Source organism: Apteryx mantelli, chromosome 22 (genome assembly GCF_036417845.1).
Source record: "Apteryx mantelli isolate bAptMan1 chromosome 22, bAptMan1.hap1, whole genome shotgun sequence".
NCBI lineage: Eukaryota > Metazoa > Chordata > Aves > Apterygiformes > Apterygidae > Apteryx > Apteryx mantelli.
In genome coordinates this window covers 14,303,936-14,325,643 of record NC_089999.1, presented here as the reverse complement: position 1 = coordinate 14,325,643, position 21,708 = coordinate 14,303,936, and the positions used below count along the sequence as shown (strand labels likewise).

The following is a 21,708-nucleotide window of genomic DNA, read 5'->3' as shown; positions in this document are numbered from 1 at the left end:
TGACAACACTGGCATCAGAGGAATTCAAATGCGTTTAATTGTATCCTAAACAGAGGCTTTCTTAAGCCACAGCCTCAGGAATAATTAGATTGCTGCAGCGATTTTGCCCGATTTTATACATTCAATGACATGAGTCTGCCCCTGCAGTATTTCCTAATAGACTCTCTTTGCTTTGCATACTTTCTACAGCACTTAAAATTTGTGGTTGGTAGTGGTTGGTAATAGTAGAGAAATACACAACATTTTCCCAAGGAAATCAGAGAATTTAAGTTCATCTGCTCTGCTTTATTAGAGGATACAGCCAAAGGTCTCTGATGTTTAGAACAGGGTTCAGGTGGGCTCCTAACTGAGGGGCAAAGCTGGTGAATTTTCAGTAGAAAGCATCCTTCTTCACAATATTTATCTAACATTAATAAAGTCCCAGTCTAAAGCAGTTGGCACACAATTTAAACAAAAATCAAAAATAGGTCTTTGCCTGTTAAAATTAGGTAAAATTATGTTAATTAAATGAAGTCTAAGATAAGTACTAGAAAATTACACAGAAATACAAGTGCTAATTTAAACAAATGTCAGTAATTGAAGACTTCAATACAACACAAATGTGAAGTCACACTTACTTGACAAAGCCCTTGATAAAGCAAGTTAATCAAGAGGCCAAAAGTTCCTACAAGGTACAAAGGCTTCTTAAGGCTTAGCAGCCACATTGGGCTACATTCTGTCCAAACAGAAGAAAATATGCTCCTGCCCTGACTGAGTTTACAGTAGAAGACACTCATCCCACAAGCTCACGCACTGTGATTCAGTCAGCAGAACCACATGAGAAGTTTTTACTTGCACTGCTCAAGGCTAGCAAGAAGTTTAGGACTTTCAACAGTCTCATATCCTTGACTCCAACATGAATTCAGCGTGTATTTAACTGCTTTCCTATAATCAGTCTCTCACTGTTGTTCTCCTCCTCTTGATTTCATCCTTCCTCCTATCATTCATTGTCTCCATTAATTTAACTATTTCTACCATAATACCCTCAAATCAAATCTTCTGCTACTGGTTCGGCAAGCAGCACTCCAACATGGCCAGTTATTACTCACTTTTGATGCTTTGTATGGCCTGGAGACCCTCATCCTTTACACTATAAGAAGCAAAACAGAACACTAAAGACCCAGTTTACAACCTCTGCCCCTTTGCTAACTGTCAGCTTGATGAAATCAGTCACAGAACTATTCTTCCTTGCAGTTTCTGACAGACAGACACCAAGCAGTCAAAGTTTTAAAAAATTCAGCTAAAAATACTCTGTCCATTTACCAAGCAGTCTCTGTATCCCCTTCATACTGCACACATATTGTATGAATTTTGCTGATAAACAGACTTCAGCCTCACCTGCTTTCCACCTGCTGCTGCAGTTCCTGCACTTTCTTGCATATATCTCCAGCTATTGCATACGTCTTGCCAATTTTGGTGAACAGCGCAGCTACCTTGTCAGTCCGCAAGAAGCCGGCAGCCCTGCGTTTCAGCATGTGCAGGAGACATGCTTCCACAACACCTGCAAGAAAGGGAAGGAGATAAAGTTATTGGCACTGCTGTTCTTCAGTCTTCTCTTTGCTGAATGCCACCTGCTGACATCCACTGATCAGGTCTGGAAACAAAGAAGACGGAGAGACTGAGAGAGAGACACCAGGTCTCAAAATCAGACAATACAGGTATGTGTCTAATCTGCGACAAAGCACTTTGAAATTTACAGATAAAGTCAGTTCATAAATGAACCAAAGGACTGAAGTATTTCATTCTCCTTTGGCAAGGGGAAGAGTATGGAAAAAAAAAAAAAAGCATGAGCCACATATAAACATTACTATCATTTTGGTTAACATGCTAGGGAAGGAACTCAGATACAATGAGACTATGGGATACATGGAAACCTATAGGACAGACATGACTACAGTTTAGGAGACCTAAAGTTGCTTTCATAATGTATTTCACTGTTTAAAATGGCATGTTCAAGACAAAACCACAAAGAGCTTCAAGAGTACTGTTGCCTACAGATCTCTCATTAATGAGTGCCCCACTTACTTAGTGACTAATAAAATACTTGGAGAAATGAGAAGGCTGGGGAAGGAGAAAGAGGAGTATAAGAATCAAACACAGAGCAACATTTTCTTCAGAACAGATATAGCCCACAAGCATCTGAATCCAGTTAGGTCATTTCCCCTCTAGTCTCCTGAGCTCCAAAACAAGTCTCATTGAGGAAAGTGGACTGAGAGTTGACTGGGTGGAGGAGGGAAGACTGGTTGATTTATTATGTTTTAATAGAAGGGAACATGCATCAAACACAGCAGCAAGACAGCTGGCTGAAAAAATAAGCTTTTCTCAGTATTGGGAAAACGCTGATGCCTTCCTCTCACCTAGATTATGGGAAAGACACATTTTCTTCCCAGTGAAAACAGATGAGATAGGAGATTTTAACATCAGCCCACTCATTCCTCCCTCTCTCTCTCAGGTGAAGAACAAACAGATGAACAACACTGACATTAAATGTCACCACTGGACATTTCAGTTCACCCTTCACTGATGAGCAGTTCACAGCTTGCAGTTGCTTCAGGCTGTCTGCATATTCACACCTTTCTCAGTTACTCTGGGATTGTCACCTCACACACAATTACAAACAGCTGGACCTGTACCAATTTCATACATAGAATGGGGTCAGCTATTTTCCAGCTACGGCTTGTGATTAAAATCAATCTGTAGCCAATTCAGGGGTCAGGATGAGGACATACTAACCCACATCTGTATTCCCTGGTTCTGCTTGAGTTCTTCTGAAGTGTTTGGTGCAGACTCCACCAGATTTAGGAAATGAGCTGCACTGAAGGCCCACCCCATCCTCTCACATAGACTTTCTGACTTGAAATACTTAAAAACACCTTAACTTTAGTTCAGTTGTGGGCATCCAAGTTCCATCGTAGGAGATTCTCCAAGCACCAGGGAAAAACTCCTAGAACAATGACTTGTTCAAGTTTTTGCATCAGTTACAAAGATCTCTAGAGTAAGGTGCCCATGTGCCAAATGACTCTGCATCTTGACATGGTAGGATGTAGAGTCTGGAGAAGAAGCAGGAACCTGTCAGCTTGAAGGAAAAAATGCCACTGGCTACTGGATATTTTAAAGAATTGGTTGCGACTCAGACATCTCTTGGCCTTGTACCCGATAAGCAGCTACAGAACAAAGTGACAGTCTTCAGAAAAAGATGGCATCACCTGTGACAGATGTGAAGTTACCCTGCAATCATTTATGAATATGAAAGATGACTAGGTAATTAGGACATCGGCTGGACTAAAACTGTAGGGGCTACTGGACAACAAAGAGGAAACAGAATAATTATATTTGAGAAGACAATCCACTCCCCAAAGCACTGGAGATCACTACAAGACAATAAAGTCACAAAACTTGATAAGATAAGCTCACCTTCCAACATCAGTCTAGCCCATCAGTCTAGCTTTGGGCAGCAACATCAAAAGGCTTAGGAAGTGAGAAGAAAAGGTAATAAAACTACAGCCTGAGAGGGCATAGAGCTGCAGTCAGATCTACAGCTGCAGCAGATCTGCCCATGAGGTTCATTTGGCAAATCTTACTGTAGCATACTCTGATGGTCATCGGCAAAACAGCGAACTATAAAGAGCACACTTGCTTTATTTCAGTCTTGCAAGACCGTGCAACAGAAATCTAACCAGTTCTCATGTAAACTGCTGCAGGAGAAAGAAATAGGACAAGTATCCTGGAATGAAAACAAAATAAAAAACAAGCCTTCCCCATCTACCAGTTTTTAAATCTAGATTGCAGATGACTCATCCAGTCAACACTGTCCATTAAAAAGGTATGAAGGGGAACAGACCTATTCATGCATAGGAAAACAAAACAAAACATTGTCTGCAGGGTGTGCGCTCTCACTGAAATCTATTCAAGCAGGCCACTCCTCACAGAGGAGTTTGAGCTCAGTGTATGAGCAATGCTCTCCTGTGTTTAATGATAGCAGGCACTCCTGTAGTAAACTGCAGTTAACACTGCCACATTAAATTATCATTACAAGTAACAAATGGCTTTCCATCTGCTCTGATATACATTGCAACCCTCTTAACTTTTGGCAGCTAAGAGGAAAGAAAGCAGTATTTTGCTGCACTTTAAGCACAGTCCTGTCAGGTACTGAGCACTTCCAGAAGACTCCCTCCTCCTTATTGTACTAAATGGCCTCCAGTCCCATGGCACAAGAAAGCTTACGTCTGAAACAGACCTATCTTCCCTGTTCAGTCCCTGAAACCAACTCAGTCCCAGGCAAGACTTAGCGGCACATAGAAACACCTCCTGCCTTTAGCTAGTCTAGAAGCTACAGCAGTCAGGGGGAATCACAGGATCTGTTTGCACTGAGCAGCCTTAGCAAAAATGCCCCCTTAATTTTCAGCACTGCTGCCCTATTTCTTTGTTCTGTAAGACTGAAGAACTACCTGCTGAATGAACAAAAACATTAAGAGGAGCATTTATGACGCATTAATAACGTCACATTTTGTGTCTTATCACTCTGGAAAGAAAGAAATCTCTGGCTTCCTGTTAACATATCCCTGACTATACAAATTAACCTAATGCATGTTCTGAAAGCACAACCACTTGCTCGTAGAGTGTAGAAAAAAGCACTAAAAAAAACAAATGGAAAATGTGTTGCAGGATAACCACACCACTATTTTGTTTTCAACTGTGAAGGCAGATGTTTTTAAGCTAAGTAATATTGGATAAAATCTGAGAGAAGATTGACTTTCCATGGAAAGACCCAGTTTTCCTATAAAACAGCAGAGTAACAGTGGAGTTCAATACTGGTGGTTTGGGGATTTTTGGATTGTTCATTTTTAACAATTTTTATTGAGATATGACTAACCTGAGTGAGCAAACATAAATCCTGTAATTCTATAGCCTGAATTCATGCTCTGTAAAATGGAGATTACAACATTGTCTCTTCTTCATCCTAGTCCTTGCTTTTACACTTTTTTTTTTTTTACACTTCATAGCCACTGCCTCTGAAAAAAGTGCCATTCTCCTTCCTCTGTGATCCCACAGATAGCTGCTTACTACTCTCCAGTTTCACTTTAAACTGCACTGACAAACTGTTCTTCAAGAAGACACATAGATTTAAAATTTAAAAATACTGGTTATTACCTTCTGTATAAGAGTAAGGTCCCATTGTATCAAGCACTGCATAAACACATACTGAAACATAGTCAAACATGTACACAGCTCAAGACAGATAAAAGGTTGAAGAAAACATGTATAAATTTACCCCACTTTTTGCAGTGAGGGAATAGCATTCTTGAATACTTAAGTGGCTTCCCCTCAGGAACCGAACAAATACTTAGTTCCATGCCTATCCCCTTTTTAATGCAGTAACAGACCATCTCGAAATTTTTAGTTTCCTTCCAACTGTGCTACCCTTCCTCCAGTCTCCTCAGAACAAGCTTGACAAGAAATAAATACGAAGGCTGGAACTTGTAGAGGATCAAGGCCCTTATCAGCATTTTATCTGTAAGCCGATGCATCTGGAAACAAGAGACAGGATGATTTAAAAAGCAAGCATCTTCATAAAGAACTTTCTGAACCAGAAGAAAGCAGCATGGCACACTAGCTGGGAAGAAACTTGAACATTCATTTGCAACCCCCCTCCCCTCCACTCACAGCTCTGATAAACTGCCCAGCTGAGTAGAGGTCTACAGAGAGAAGCAAAAGCCTGTGAGGAGCATGAAAGCAAGGCAGACAACAGCGAGATGGAAAGAGGAAGCAGCTGAATAGAGGAGCTGGAAAGAAGAAACTAGCCCATATTAGAAGGCTCTGGGGGAAAAGGACAAGACAGTTTTGCAGCCATCACAGACAGACCAAAGGAGGACAGCAAACGGACGTTTAGATCCACCATTACAAGCATGTTTCCAGTGTCCCCACCTCAAGCAGTAAGTTCCCAGTAACAGCTGTGCAGACTACTTCTTCCCTTCCCTACACATAGGAGCACAGATCAAGTCGTGCCACCTTCCTGTTTCCATTTCCATCCTTGCTGTTTACTGGCCAAGGAGCATGTCAGAGTGGAAAGTACAGCTGAGCTATATGATGTTCAATTCTTGCTCACTAGGCTATTATTTTATTTCTAATAAAGGACACTGACTTAAGGCTTACTCTTCAGCCTTTCCTTTTGTGGGACAAGAAGTCACCGTGTTTCTCTTCTCCTTCCCCAATCCATCATATCCCAAAGAAGAGAACATCAATAACCTCTCTATGATTAGGGTTTTGGTGGAGCTAGCCCTGAACTACACTGGAAGAACTGTCTCAGCATTTCTTATTGCTGTTTGCAGGAGGGCCCTGTTCGAGGCCAAACCCGGAGGAATCCTAGTCCAGGAGGAGCAAAAACCAAAGACCTACTGGGATATTGCATAGCAACAAAGGAGCAGTGCAAATGGTCTCAGCTTTTGCAGACTTACTCTTTGTCTCTAGGACACGAGCTTGATTGCATCAAACAAGGCTACCGGGCAGCAAGTCTGACACTAGCTCCCACACTGGGATATTCGCCAACCAGAACTACTGACTCAGAAGACAACCACCCCCTTGCTTTACACCCATATTATGTGCAAAAGCATATTGGCAGCACTATTCCCTGAAAGAAGGACCATGAAAAACAGGCACAGCCCTACTTCACCCCTCTCAGCAATCAGCTTATACCAGGAAACATCTGCTGCAATCAAAGGGCATCAGTAGGTGGCAAAGGCAAAGCCTGTTTGCCTGAGGTCTGGCACAAGTGGGAGCCCAGTGCTGATGGCATCTGCAAGCAAGGCTGTTTCTACTCAAAGGAAGAAGGAGCGTCTGTGCATCTGCTACAGAAGCAGCAGCGGGGGCGAGCACTGTTTGGTTGCCCAGGGGGTTTTGCGAGGCATGGGAAGAACAATGAGTGATGACAGCGTAGGGATGTTCTTCACGGCACAGCCGTAGATCCAGTCTAGCAACCATCATGAAAACTCTTAACCCAGCTAGTGTTTCGCTCTGTCTTTCAATTAAAAATAAAGAAAAGGGAAAAAAATAAAAGCAGCATTCCGGATGCCTGAAGCAATGCAGTAATAATTGGTTCCAAATCTTAAATGAAGCAACCTGCCTTTAAAAATAACTGCAAAGAAGTGCATTGCTGTTGCTTAGGAAACAGGCTCTCTCCCCACAACACTATCTTTTTTTTCTTTCTCTAAGACAATAAAATATTAATGAAACAAATTTAGTGAAAAGCACAGCCGGCACAGTTTTAATTATTAATAAATGTGGCAGCTGCCATGGAGGGTAATTTCCACAGTGACTGTCCCTAAAGCCCCAATATCTAATTATTCCATTGTGACATTTCTCATCACAAGAACTTGGTATGACATCAGTATGCAACTGACTGTAAGGAGAAAAGACACTGGAATTAGCCACTGGATTGCCAGTTCTCAAAATATATGTTCAACAAGAGAGGTTAATGCACCGTGTCCAGTTCTATCTGTAAGCTGTCCCGAGATCTCTGTCCAAGTTCTAGTCCCAGTCGCTACCTGGGCGACCTTCAAGTCACTTCATTCTCCTCTACTTCACGCATAGATTGAGGCTAACAGTACTGTCTTTCTCCCAGTTTTCTTTTAGGACTCCTCTATACAAGGGAATTATTTCAGAGGGCTAATTGATTCCAGAGGAGCTTTAAATTCACACCTGACTTGATCTGAATCAGCTTTCAAAGAGAGAGGCTTTTATTCAGTTAAAACTATGAAACTGTGGTAACAGCTCCACAGGTGTGCCCAGATTCTATAGGAGCAGGCATCATGCAAGTATTCCATTTCTTTTTCTCCTTTTTCTCCTTTTTTATTTTAAATCAACCACAAAAATTAGACTTCTATTTTCTATCCATTTGATTGAAAAAGCAAAAACTCACTTTCTGCAGTGAAATCAATCAGCATTTTCAAAGTCTTCTTCCTGAAAACCTCCACTTCTCCCTGAGAAAATCTCTCCTTCCTTGTGCAGGAAGGCCTCCACAAATCCATTGCTTTACAATTAGGCTGTTTACACTTCTTGCATTCTGTTAATTTGCAAGGGAATTAACATTGTTTCTCGGCCAGCTCTTGGATTTAAATCAATTGTTTGTGGCAAGTTCTTGGCATTCATCTTGTGGGAACAGGTGGAAACAAACTGAACTCATTTATACCTTGGATGTAACATACCCTCTTCCTATTGTTCTATTGGATGGTGTCAGAAATGACAAGAAATGTTAACTGAATATACAAAAGGATATTGTGCACACATACACTTCCATTCTCCATTTCCATTTCTGTATTGCATAAGCATACATTTTCAACCAGTGAAAATCAATACAGATTATGCCTTACAACCACATTCGGAGACACACACACAGAAAACCCAACCACTATGCAATGGAGACAACTTCAGGAATCCACGGTAGAGCCAGGGCAACAAATTTTTTTATGTTGACAGAGAACCTTTTTGGGGGAAGAGGGCTGGAGGCTTAGGTAAATCAAGCTTATGCAAACACACTTTTCTTCATTTTTCAGAAACCAAAACCAGATCACCTCCCTGGAGGAACGGGCTGGAGAAAACAGAGCTCAGATTGCTGCCTAAAAAGACAAGAGGAGGAACATTTCAGGTGATATAGTTAGAAGAACCTTTGTGACAGGAAAATAAAGTTATTTATTTTAAAGGAAAGGAAACATTTTTCCCTTTGTGGAATCTGATACGCTTAAAAGACACAGAAAAAGAAAAAGATGAAGATTTGACTGTTTCTGGAGGAACTAGTAGCATCACAGAGACATCAACAGGTAATTTTGTGGGTACACACATACACAGATTTTTTTATTTATATGTCTGCATGTACACAGACAAATAACTATTGTAAAGTTTTCAAGCATAGCACAATGGGATCTTGAGCCTGCCTCCAGTCACTATAGTCACAAAAACATATATATACAAAAATTGACCACACAAAGATGCAGATCTTCATTATGTCCAGACCGCAGATGCAGCACTGCACTCAGAATGAATCAATACAGTTAATGAAACTTTTAGTTTAACCACTTCAGGTAATTCCCTTATATCACTCAGCTGACAGCAGTCATCTAAAAACTCATTAATTCCAGTCAGTTTTCAGGAACATCCCCTGCAGTATCCACTGCTGCATTTAATTAAATGCAGATATGGTTATTGATTTGCAGTCCAAATAATCACTGTCCCCAACAAGTTTAGAAAAATGCCACATTTTTATAATTTCAAAAAGGCTACTTCTTGCAGGGCCAGAGGAACAGCTGCAGTTTTCTCCGTTTTTGCCTTTATCAAAATCTTGACATGGCTTAATGGAGTGTGGAATAAAAGAGCTCTAGGGATGGGGCAGGAAGGGTGGTAAGCAGAGAAAAGGCGGCCTGTGGAAGGATTATTTATAGGATTTTTTTTTAGCAGGCGAAATTTTCTTTAGACAGGAAGAAGCACTGCAGCTAAATACCTTGTCTTTATGGAAACTGTGCACAGGGAATAGAATTCATGAGGCCGAAGTGTGGAAAATAAGAATGAGTGAAAGGAGGAAGAAGATAAAGACAAGCAATCAGATGTTCACAATCTCCAGCTGTTGCTGCTTTACCTAGCTAATCACAGATCTGCCCATCTTGAAACCAATCTTATCACCAAGCTATAGCATGCCAAGTCATTGAGAAATGCCTACTGAAAAGGTAAGATACACAGCTGTACCTGTATACTAGCTAGGAACTGAATGACTGCAGAGGAGATATCCAAATTTGCTCCTTTATCCAAAGGGTATTGCTGCTGTGTGTATTTTATAGAAGAGGGAGAGACTGAAAATAAAGTGTGTGCATAAATCTCAATCCCCATTTAACGTCCTATCTTCAAATACCAACAATTACAGACTCCCCAGATACAGCCGCAATGCAAACAAGGGACTTCACATGACAAAACCAGGCAGGCTCATGGGACGCTATGCAAGGATAATGAGGGAAGAGCTGTGTTACAGCCTAACACCTCACTTCCACCAGCCTCACCTGATCTTCAGTACATTATTCATCACATCCAAGCCTGCAACAACCAGCACAACTGAGGTTAGAGGATTCCTCCACATGTCAGAACAAAAAAAACGCTAAAAGTGGGTCATTTTGAACTAATGCCTTCTTCAAACATTGGTGCTGTGATTTAAATATCATAGAACAGGGTATGAATGACATAAAGATACGTGCAATCATTTCTTAATTTTCGGGGTGGGGGGGAATACACCCTTAGAGACTAAATGATGATGCCCCTATATCCAAAAAGCCAAACAGCATTGAAAACTGAAGCTGGTTTAGTCCCTTTTCACTTTATGAGGAGACCATTGGTATGACATTTTAACACGGTTTACATCCTTACTAGCTTTCTAGGACAGATAAGTTTTTTTTGTTCTGTACTTGTCCCATACATGCACATGAAGTTCTTGGACTGACAGGGGCTCCTAGTTGTTACTAGCAGAAGAAATAAACCATGAACTCACATATGGTAACAGAGAGTCCTTGTGTTAAAGAGCTTACAATCTAAATGGGCAGCCTAGCAAAGGCACAGAAGATATGTCATTTCAGCAATACAAAAGCACAGAAAGGAAGCAATTTTCTCAAAGGCCACCTAGTAAATCTGAAGCAGAGCTTAAAACTAAACCAAAATCTCCCAGATCCCTAATTCGGTGCTCTAATTGTTCATCTCACAGATCTCAGTAAGATACTTCAGTGGAGACTCTTCAAAGCCATCCATAAAAAATAAGTAGGCCTTGCTACACCCTGCTAAGCTCAGTAGATATTACAACCATTCTACACATGTCCAAGCCAGATTTGACAACCAGCTCCTGCTTTCTCACAGGCTGTGCCCGCCTGGGCTGTAAGCAGCACAAGCCATGCAACCCCCAAAGATAATTGGAAAACTTGACTGAAAAGTTCCACTAGTAAAAGTCAGACAACAATCTGCACCCAAGACACACGCGCACCTATCTTCCACGGTAATAGAAACTTCCACCTCCAGGCCTGTGCACCTTACCAGTTGTTTGTAGCTACGAGGTCAATAGTTGGAAGCTCTGTTATTAAATGGCATTTGCATTACAACAGCACAGGGTGTTTACACTCAAGATAGATGCTTTATTATAGTGGCTATGATGAAGATACCTAGTAAAAGCACATGCCACTTTACAGTCTAAATAGATCAGACAAATAACGAAAAGGAAATGAAACAAAGGTACAGAAACATGAAGTAATTTATAGATAATATACAGGTAAATTCTGAGGAGAGGAGAGGTTTCCAAATTACTTGTCCAATGCCCAAATCATCAGACACACTGCTAGACTTGTGAACTCATTCTGAGACAGCAATTATTTTCTGGATCCTCCCTCTGGACTGATATCCACTGGAAACATATCCCAACCTGACCAAACGAAGACCAAGCACATTACAGTCAAGCCCACAGGAACAAGGAGGGAGACAAGTTACTGAAATGGTGCTTAGTTAATTTTCAAGTTTAGGGAAGTCCCCCCAGAAAAGACTATTACAATACATTCAAATTGTTAATTCATCCAGGATGTTAAATACCATAGCCAACTAGCTATTTCAGGTACTCAGACAGCCCCATGGCTATAGCATCTGAACATGCCACAGTCCCTCATATATTCAGCCTCATATGTTCCTTCATAGTATGATTTTGGGGATGGAGCACAGGGGCTGGAAAAGAGAAGCAAGTTTAATTGACTCAAGACATTCAGGAAGCTGTAGCACTGCAAGAAATCAAGGCCGTAATTCCCAAGTTCTGTTGCCAAACAATGAATCAACATCCCTCCCTAAGGACTAAGGAATGCCATCCTTCTCTGTGCAACTATAACCTTACCTTTGTAACTATAACACTTGTTACTCTGATATCGTCCCTCAATACAACATGATAGGCTCTTTTGCTGCTGAAGTCTCTTGATTCCTGATAGTGATATGTCTCTCCAGGGAGAAAGCATTCTTTTATTGTAGAATAACAAGCATCTTGCAAGCTTGGGATCCTAAGCATCCATTTCGGATCACTTCTGGCCAATTTCATCACTTAATTTTAGCCACAGCGTGGCAACTACTAGAATCTGGCTACTTTAATAATCAGTTCCATTTTGCCTAGTGGACAAAGTTCTGTACTATCCCTCCTTGCCCTTCTTGGTTTAGAAAGGGCCTTGAGAAGTCTTTTGAATGATAATAAACATTTATGAAACAGTACAGTACGCAAGAAGGGAATGATCTCATTAATAGAGATGACCTGCTCACACATGAGGCTGCCAGCTGGGACTAAGAAAAAACTGCTGCTAAGTGATGGTAATGCAGAATTATGAAAAGAATTGACCACTTAGAAAAGCTGAGTAAAGAAACCTCTTGCAGGCATACAACACATTCTTCAGCAAGAAGAATTAACCCTGGGCAAACACTGAGCTCATTTATAACTACAGGTGCTGGAACATACTGAATGCAAAGATGCTTCATTCTTCCCTGTGTCTGTCTCAGGTCTTGCACTAAGGCTGAGCCCACATGAGATCTCAGGGAGAAGAAAGAGATAGGGAGTCAGTTCTCTGTGGAGGCAGTCACATAGACTGTAAACTGTCTAGGGCTTAGGTTGGTCTCACAGTTTGTATATACCTAGTACCAGAGGCCCTTAGCCTGTGACTGGTCTTGTCCCACTACAAGTGGAAAATAACACTCTTCTGTACAACCCAACCACTGTTCAGCTTTGATCACTGCAGCCTCACAAATAAACAGGATGAGTGTCGATCCTCACAGCAGAAGCACCGGAGGCCCAAACATAATGAGCAACTTGCCATCTCTCACAGTGTTTACAATACTGCCAGCAACCAAACACAGACCCAAACCCTAGCCAGTCCACTCAGGGGCACTTCAGAGCTAGACTGTAAACCTCTTTTTGCATTTGGTAGCATCCACCAGTCTAACCACAAATTGTTTGGACCATCATAAGCCTAGATGTGTTGACTAGAACACATGAAGAAAGTCTTCAAGCCCTTTCAAAATAATCATACTGCACTGCTTCAAGAAGAACCTCCTACTTAAAACAACAAGCTTCTGTTGTTCCTTTCCCACAATCCATGTGTTAGAAACTATTAACTCTGGTCCCCATCATTTACCCAACATACAGTCTTCTAGGCATTCACACTCCTAAATATGGTTCAACTTCTTTTGCTTAGTCTTAACCTTTTGTCTGACCGGGAGACTCCTTTCTGAAAAGGGTTCAAACTCCATAGTCAAAGGTCATGAATTCCTAACATCTAAGGGTTATCAGGAAAAAAAAAAAAAAAAGAAAGGTCAGGAACATAAAGTTTGCATTGCCTCAGCCATAGATACGTTACCTTCCTAAAGACCTCATTGTGGAGTATCTGTATTTCAAATTGTGCCCATTGCCTATTGTTCTTTCACCAGGTACCACTCAGAAGAGTCTGGCTCCATTTTCTTTGCCTGTGCACCACTCCCCCCCCCCCCCAAGTATTTATACACACAGTTAAGATCCCCCCCCCCAGCCCCAGCCTTCTTTTCCTGAGGTTAAATAATTCCAGCTCCCTCAGCTTCTCCACATATGATAGATGCTCCAGGCTCTTAATCATCCTCTTGGCCCTTTGCTGGACCCATGCCCATGTCTTTCACGCACTGAAAAGCCCAGAACTGGACACAGTACTCCAGATGTGGTCTCATCAGTGCTGAACAGAGGGGGAGAATCACCTCCCTTGACCTGCTGGCAACACTTCTTCACTACCAGGGTGGAAAGGAATGGGTCCTTTAGGCCATCAATAAATTTGCACTCAGTAACTACTGGAAAAAAAAACTTTTTGTTTCACATTGGAAGGTTTCATTTGAAAGAAGAATCACTGTTAAATAAATGCTGAAGACTTTATAAAAGAGTGGTTTAATTTTAAAACTCTACCTATAATTAACTGGATGATTTGGATCAGTATCAGGAGAAAGTACCTTTCTCACCTGGAAGCAGGGTAAAACCCAGCAGCAGTTAGTGGGAACTGAACATCTGAGGCTCTGTGGTTAAATGTGTAAGCTGACCTGGACTCAAACTGCTTGTGTTTTGCTCTGCCACACAGCCTGGGTGCAGACATCATCTTTTCAATAAATCCCTGGGATAAAAGATATCTAAATGGATGGTTCCCACTTCTAAAGATAGCTCTGGCTGGGAAGCATCAGGGTGGGAAGCTGGTTACTGTTCTTCTTTAAAACCTTGGCCATTAAGCTACAAGGATCTCAATACCCTTCAGAAAATGGAAGAGTTTCCATTAAACTCTATTAAGGGTAAATCAAAATAACAGAGGTTTCTCTAAATAATTGAGTATGATGCAATTTGATGGCCCAAGGTTAAAGTAAAATGTTTAGCAGAGTGGTCTAAAAAGCCTGAGAGATGATATTTCATTTCTTAAGCTAAAAACACGTGCAGTTCACAAGCTGTTTCAGATTTCACACTAGAGCTAATATTCACTGGGGTTTTTTTCCCCCTCTGTATCACTCTGCTCATTACTTAAAAGCAGTCATCTTTGGTGTGCAATCAAAAAGCTTTTAAACTTGTGTTAAAAAGAAAATTTGCCTCTCCTCCAATTACAATAATCTCTGGCACTCTCTTTGGACTAATGTGTTTATGAAGTGAGGTAGAATCTCTAAACTATTGTATAAGCATTGTTCATCACTGAAAATGTTCCATTTGTTTCCAAACAGGAGTAGTAATCTAGAGAGGTTCATATTATGTTTATTAGGGACCTTCATTTCTGTAGTTAATTAACTGAATTTTTTTTTAATACAAAATGCCAAGGTTAAATAGCCAAAAGAATTAAAATAATAAAATGCCTGTCTGGACAATGATTATTTACATCTATTTTCACAAAAGTTACATTTCTGTGAGCTAAGAAAAAAAAGAAAGAGGGGAAATGGACCTCTTAAAAGCATAAAGCATCTCTTCCTAATGAGCCTGATTTTCAGAGGAACACCTGCAACTCCCACTGAAATTGATGGGAACAGCTTGTTCTGTGGACATTCAGAACCTTCAAAAACACGGTCCAGACTAACTCCAAATCAATTTCCTGTGCTTTTCATTAAACTTCTGTAAATATTTTGTTGATATACTTTAAACAGGAGGGACAGAAAGGGTTTCTATCAGGAACTTATTTCTCACCTTAAAAACAAACAAAGAGGAGCTTCCCACATTGCTGCATTCCATGATTTTACTGCAAGTCTGTGGATTTTTGATATTCTTCTGAAAGCCTTAGCATCTTGAGGCATGCCACAGGATAAGAATCTCACCATTTAAGAAATAGATTTCTATTCCTCATAGTTGATTTTATTTTACTGTCATGAACTTTAATCCAATCTTGTGATTTAGGGCCATGAAGGAAAAGATTTCTGACTCATGATTTTTCATTGCTTGGGGCAGGCAATCATGACGTTTGGTGACTCTGATAATTGCTTGGATTTCAGGTCCTGAATGAGAAAAAACAGAACACAAGCTCCAGAATCATACAGTCATTGGTTCCTAATTAGATCTTCTCTTTCAAACACAATTAACTTTGTGCAAAAGGGTATAACAAGTCATCATAAAACCAATAAAGAAAACAGTCCCACAACTAAGCACATTTTGTTGTTAACCCTTACGTAAGCAAGCAGCTTAGATTCCTAACTAGCACTCCCAGGCACTTCTGCAACTCAAGCAAGCTCTCCCAGAAATATCCCAAATATCTGGTCAGGAGGGATCACCAGCCAGATTAACATTCAAAGGCTTCCTGGCTTTCCACTGCCAGCTTTGACAGAGACATTCTGCAAGACTTCAGCTGAAGATATTTGACTTTATTCCTACAAACATTCACACAGACCCTGAAACTTAGGCACTTAACTAATCCCAGGCTAAGCATGTGGTGAGGTGCCCCAGAAGATTCAGCCATACAATTGCTTCCTGGTTTTTGCTATCTCCAAAATGGATGGAATACTCACCTGCTATGCAAAGCTGAGGTGACACCTAATTAAAACTGGAAAATAACCGTTAAATTGTTTGACAGAAAGTGCAATCTTAATTAACAAATGTGTTTTGCAAATCAATTGTACGCTGTAAAAAGATTCAGGAACCATTCTGTTTCTCAAAATTTGCCAGGCCTTTCAGTGTGAATAGTCATTGACCGATACAGAGCTGTACCAACTAACATTTTCCCTCTACTCATTCTCAAAGAAGGAAGCATCTTACACTGACAATTATCCAAGCCTAGGTGCTCCAGGGCTATGTGAAAGGAAACTGCAATGGATGGATATAGAACCTCCATTTCAGGTCTCCTCTTGAGTGTGGAATCAAAGTCTAAAGCACAGCAGTTTCAAAAGCACTTGTTTGTGATATTTTTCCTCCCCTTTCCTCAGGAGGACAATAAATGCTCAGGCAGTTCTGATCTACCCAGACACCCTAGGAACTTGAAAGCAACAGCTGAACACACAACATGAGATACTCCCTGACAAGACAGACCGGGCATTAACAGTTCAAACACACTTATTGCACCCGGTCAACAACTCTTTTAAATCAGATAAAAAAGTTCTTCATAAAGTCACTCTGAAAGAAAAGCAACATGACTTCTGATCTCACACCTCGAAAACCACCACACAGTCTAACATCACTAGCATTAAGTCCACAGAGTACATGAGTATCCTGACTGTGACCACTGGAATACTGTATGTATTATGTATTACGTGCACAGATTAAAACGGGCAAAATGGGTATTTTTATTGCTCTACTTGAAGGATACAAAATTGTTCAACAGCAACCAGCTAAGGAATATTTCACAGAAAAGGCCATTTTCATCCTCAGTCTGGAGTCCAGCTCTGACATTACAACAACCCGCCCAGAATCAAGAGCATACACCAGCCTGGCCACACTGAAAGAAATGCAGAGAAGCTGAAGGAGCTACTTCACATCTTAGATCAGGTATATGAGAGAAATTACACTGAGGAGAAGAATTATGATAACATTCAGCTATTACCTGCCCCATATGCCTACAGATCTGGAAAAAATTCACAAAGGAAAGCACATTTTCTGCAAGGCTGGTTAGGTGAATGCATACCACTGTAAAGCTGCCTCATAGCCCTCTTCACCCCATCCAGCTCCTCCCTCAGGCTCCTCCGCTACAGTATATAACGTCTATCAAAGATTTTGCAGGCAGCTGTCCCCACACTTCAAGCAGTCTCATCAATGGCGTAGTGATCGCAGGTAATACACATTCATGTCTAGGCAAAAGCAGACCTGGTATCTCGGGCCACCTGCCTTCACTATTGTTTGTCCCCACAAAAGAGCCACACTGCATCCAGGTGCTCTCCCCTAACTTCTCAACATCATCTGCTCCATGCAAGAGTAAAAATGAGGATATTCAAACATATGGCATAAGCAGTAACCGAATGTTGCCCTGCTTGTGCAAAAGTTTAACCATTAACACACAATATTGACAGCTATCTAGCTAAAGGAATCGTTATGACATTTTTCCTCTGAATCACCTTCTCATCTGCATGGGCTCTCTTTTGTTATTGATTTAATTTGTTTTCATGCCATTTCTCTACCTATTCTGTTGCAAATTTGCCAGCTATTACAACATTTAATTAAGGGAATTTAAAGATTTAAACCAAGTTAGACTTTCTTGGAAGAGCATCATGTATAAGAAACAAAAAATTAAAGCTACAATTCTTCAAAATGTTCTAATAATAAAATAACACTGGCTTTTTGCAAATACCCACAGAAGCAATGTCACCTAGGTTTAGTGAGGAGGGGAGAAATAACAGAGAAGCACTTGTGTAGGAATTGGGGAAACAAACTTTGCAGAGAAGAAACAGTTTCCCCTCTTGATAAAGAAGAGGGACTGACTGAGTAAAGACTGGAAAGATCTGTAACAGCTAGAGTCTTACCAGCTTGAAAAAATTCATTTTAACACATATAAGTACAGAAGCAACCTTTCTCCAGGATAACATGCATTAATACAAGGCAATGGGCTTAAAGCAAACCTGCAAAAAGCAAAATGGCAATGGATGTCAAGCAAAAAGGTTTGTCTTGTCTTTAATGTGTCGAGATAAGCTATTTAAAGTGCATCTCTCACTCTAACAGGTTTCTACCAGGGACAGAAATCAGTTAACAGTGTTAGTGGTGGACAACTTTAAACAAGCAGAGCTACTGTGCTCCCTCTAGGCTGTATTTGTTCTACATGCTACTAAATAGTGCAATTTCACCAAAGAGAAGAGAGTACTTTATACAGGTTGCGTTTCAAAAGGTATTACCACATGTGACACTTAATGCCTTTTATTTATCTTGTGTAAATGGCCTGTTACAGTTCAGAACACTTCTGAAGTTCAATTTTTAAGTATTTCTTGAACTCAGGAACTTCTTTAATAGTACTATGGTGTGGAATATTCATTTATACTCAGACAGCTAAACATGGCATTTCTTGTCTGAAGAAATGTGCTTCTCCCTTGCCTGTTAGGAAGCATTTATGAAGAAATGCACAGCTAGATTTTTCAGAGAAAAAGCCATCTGAAAAAACAGAGAAGACTGGACTGGCAGTAAGGCAAGTCAGTATTCAATTCTTGTTCAGGCAAGCGTCTGTTTACTTGGAGACTGTAGATGTCAGCTCAGAGGGCTTAGGCCATCTTTCCAACGTATTAGACAGTGGAGAAATAAAACTGTTCCAAGGACTGATTACTAATATGAATTCATTATATCATAAGCTCCCACCAGTGCAGTGATCACATCCTCCTCTTGTTTAAAGGGCTGCACATATGACTAAATGGAGTCACGGCTACCCCTTCATTCAACAACCAGGTCTGTCTCTGCAATCTGTTATCAAACTGTATTGCCTTTCCAAATGCATTACTGGACAGATCATGACACGGATTTTGTTCTTCTTTTTTTAGAGCTGTGATATTTAAATACAGCATTACCCAGCAAGAACAGTAATTTGCTTCGGTTACTAAGAGAAGAAAAGCAATATGCATAATGGAACAGAGGTATGGAAATGGAAACAACAAAACCCAAGGTTAATGCCATTAAATCAGGACAGGCTTGCTCGCTAGGCTGAGCAAGCCAAGCTCTCTAGTTTCTTCTCATCAGACAGGCTCTCTTTTCTTCTCTGCACAGAGAACTTGGAATGGACCAGCATATGAAACGGCAGGTTCTACAGCAAGTATTTTCTACAGAACTATCAAGTTGGAACAATAACTTAGCATTCAGAAATAGCAAATTTACTGCTTAGGTTTAAGGAGGGGAAAATGTTTCTGTTCAGGAAGCCTGCTCTAGATAAAACACACAGATTTAGAACAGACTTGGAAGGCAAAGATAATTAACACATACTGAGGTAAAGAAAGATAAAGACTTCCAAAGGCCCCTAAAGTGAAGGACTAAGAACATGAGAACTGCAGCTGATGTCAGACCTATATGAGGGGGGGTAAATCAAATAATAATGTTAATAACTGGAAGCGGCAAGAAACAGCACAAATCCAGCCTCAAAGTATCAAGTAAATAACAAGAAGATAGGAGCTCTGCTGTATTTTTTGAGGGAAGAGCAACAATGTTTTAAAGAATTTGAGATCGGCTTATTTGCTTTCTGGTTTATAAGTGGTTAAGTCACACTTGCATCAAACTTAAAAAAAAAAGAAATCACAACGGTTCTCTACAGCCTATAAGAGAAGGCTATAAACCTCTTTTCAAATAAAAGCTGAGATTCTCATATGAACACATGGCTCCATATACTTGGAATTTTTCATTAAATAAGGTAACAGCATTTGTGCTCTGGGACCACAAATTCATAGTTTGATTTCATCTTTGATTATGAAGTTCAGCAAACAGCCTCTGTGCACAGCCCGAACCCTTCTGGTGTGAGCATGCACTTCAAATGAGCCTCTCCTCCCTTAACGCTTTCTTTGGGAGAGGCAAGAGTATAAAATATTTGAGCATCTGTGCCATCATAATCGGTCTGAACAGAAAGGACTGGGATCTCACTATGAACAGGAATAAATGATGCAAATCAGACAGGCACTGGGATCTGCAGACCTTCCTTTCTTTGACAGTAGAAAACCTCAGTATGATACAACCAGAGAAAGCGGCTTGAAACATCAGACCAAAACCCATTGCATACTCCAGGCTGACAAGTGGGTCGGGTTCACCTGAGTTCAAGGTCAGCTGCTCAAGGAGAACTGCACTGTTACTGGCAGACAGGCAGTTAACAACAGGAGGTGTCCTGAGAGCGCTTAGAAACATGCGGTGAAAAATTCTGAGGCTCTCTAGACCAAATAAAGCTTCTTCCTGCAGTGCACTGAAGAGAGCTACTTTTGTGCAACACTTTCTATCAGCAACCAGGCGAAGAAATTGGGTGCTCTGTTGCAATACAATATATTTTACACAGCAGCACAGCAAGGGTGGGGGCAGGAGCACGCCAGGAAGGATAACGACACATAACACTGTGAGTAGTCCCCGTCCCGCAGGGATGAGGGGCCTCCTTCTGAAGCCAGGCAGGGGCTGCAGTTCACTGGGTCACACTTCAGTACTCTAAGCAGCGAGCTGTATCACACCGATCAGTTTGGCTCCGAGGTTCACCACACACACAGCAGGCACAGCTACCAGCAGTATACGTGCTGCAGCTACCACCTTCCCTCCAGCATAAGGGGCTCAAAAGGGAAATCAGCACCAAGCGCTAACGTTGGGGAAAAGGAAGAGACAAGGCTGCTGCCCGTGCCATAAGCCCATCCATTTCCCAGCGCAGTCTCCTCCAACACGGCTCCTGTGCAAACTCAGACGGGTTCTGAACGAGGTCCAACGGCGCAATTCCCAGGGACAGCGACAGAAACCCCCCACTCTCTCTTCTCCATTCCCATCCAAAGGGGCAAGTCTCAGAGGCTGGTGCAATGCACACCCGTAATCTTGTAATCCTCAAAGAGGGTTTTAAAAGAAGCCTCAAGCACAGCATTAAATACTGTTCTACAATTCAAAATCAGAACTGGCCTTTTCAATTCAACCACAAAGGGATTCCGTACTTTTTACTTAATGGGTTTAATTACTGGTAGAAAGTTTATTATTCAGGCAAAAAATAGCTTTGCAGGCAGCTCAACCCATCTCTAATTTGAATAAAAATCTCATTGAAAAGCCAAGTTCTGTGTTTACTGCTAACTTTCCCCCCAAATGCAGAAATTACATTTATTTTGACAAGCAGGCAAACTGTATTTACATCTAAACAATGTATATTTTGATTCTGGCACATTTTCTCCAGCTCTCAAAAATCCACCTGAAATTTAGGGCAATTATTTTACAGCATGAGAGTTTAGAATTATTACATTGAATAAATATTTTGAGTGTATTAAAAGTGAAAAGACTACTAAGACTAATTTCAAACAATACAAAAATACCTTTAAATTATAAGTCAGGCCAAGCACAGTCCAATCCTATAAACAATACTATCATTGCAAGTCAATTCAAAGTTCACATTTCCCTTAAAACAAACATACAGTGAGTGTTGAATATTTTGTACAATGCTGGTTTTAATTTGTCAGCATCCTTGCTACACTTAAGCAATAATTACACCAGTCAGAACAATACATTGTTGGCTTCACTGAGGGAGATATTGTCTGGAC

General features: G+C 40.8%; 1 protein-coding gene across 1 annotated transcript in view; it reads right to left on the bottom strand.

Moving 5' to 3' along the window:
* Positions 1-21,708, bottom strand: part of SGSM2 (small G protein signaling modulator 2) — a 77,706-nt gene that overhangs the window by 37,619 nt on the left and 18,379 nt on the right. The window contains exon 3 of the mRNA XM_067309947.1: positions 1,378-1,540. Coding sequence (XP_067166048.1) covers positions 1,378-1,540 — 163 coding nt within the window. The remainder of the gene's footprint in view (positions 1-1,377; positions 1,541-21,708) is intronic.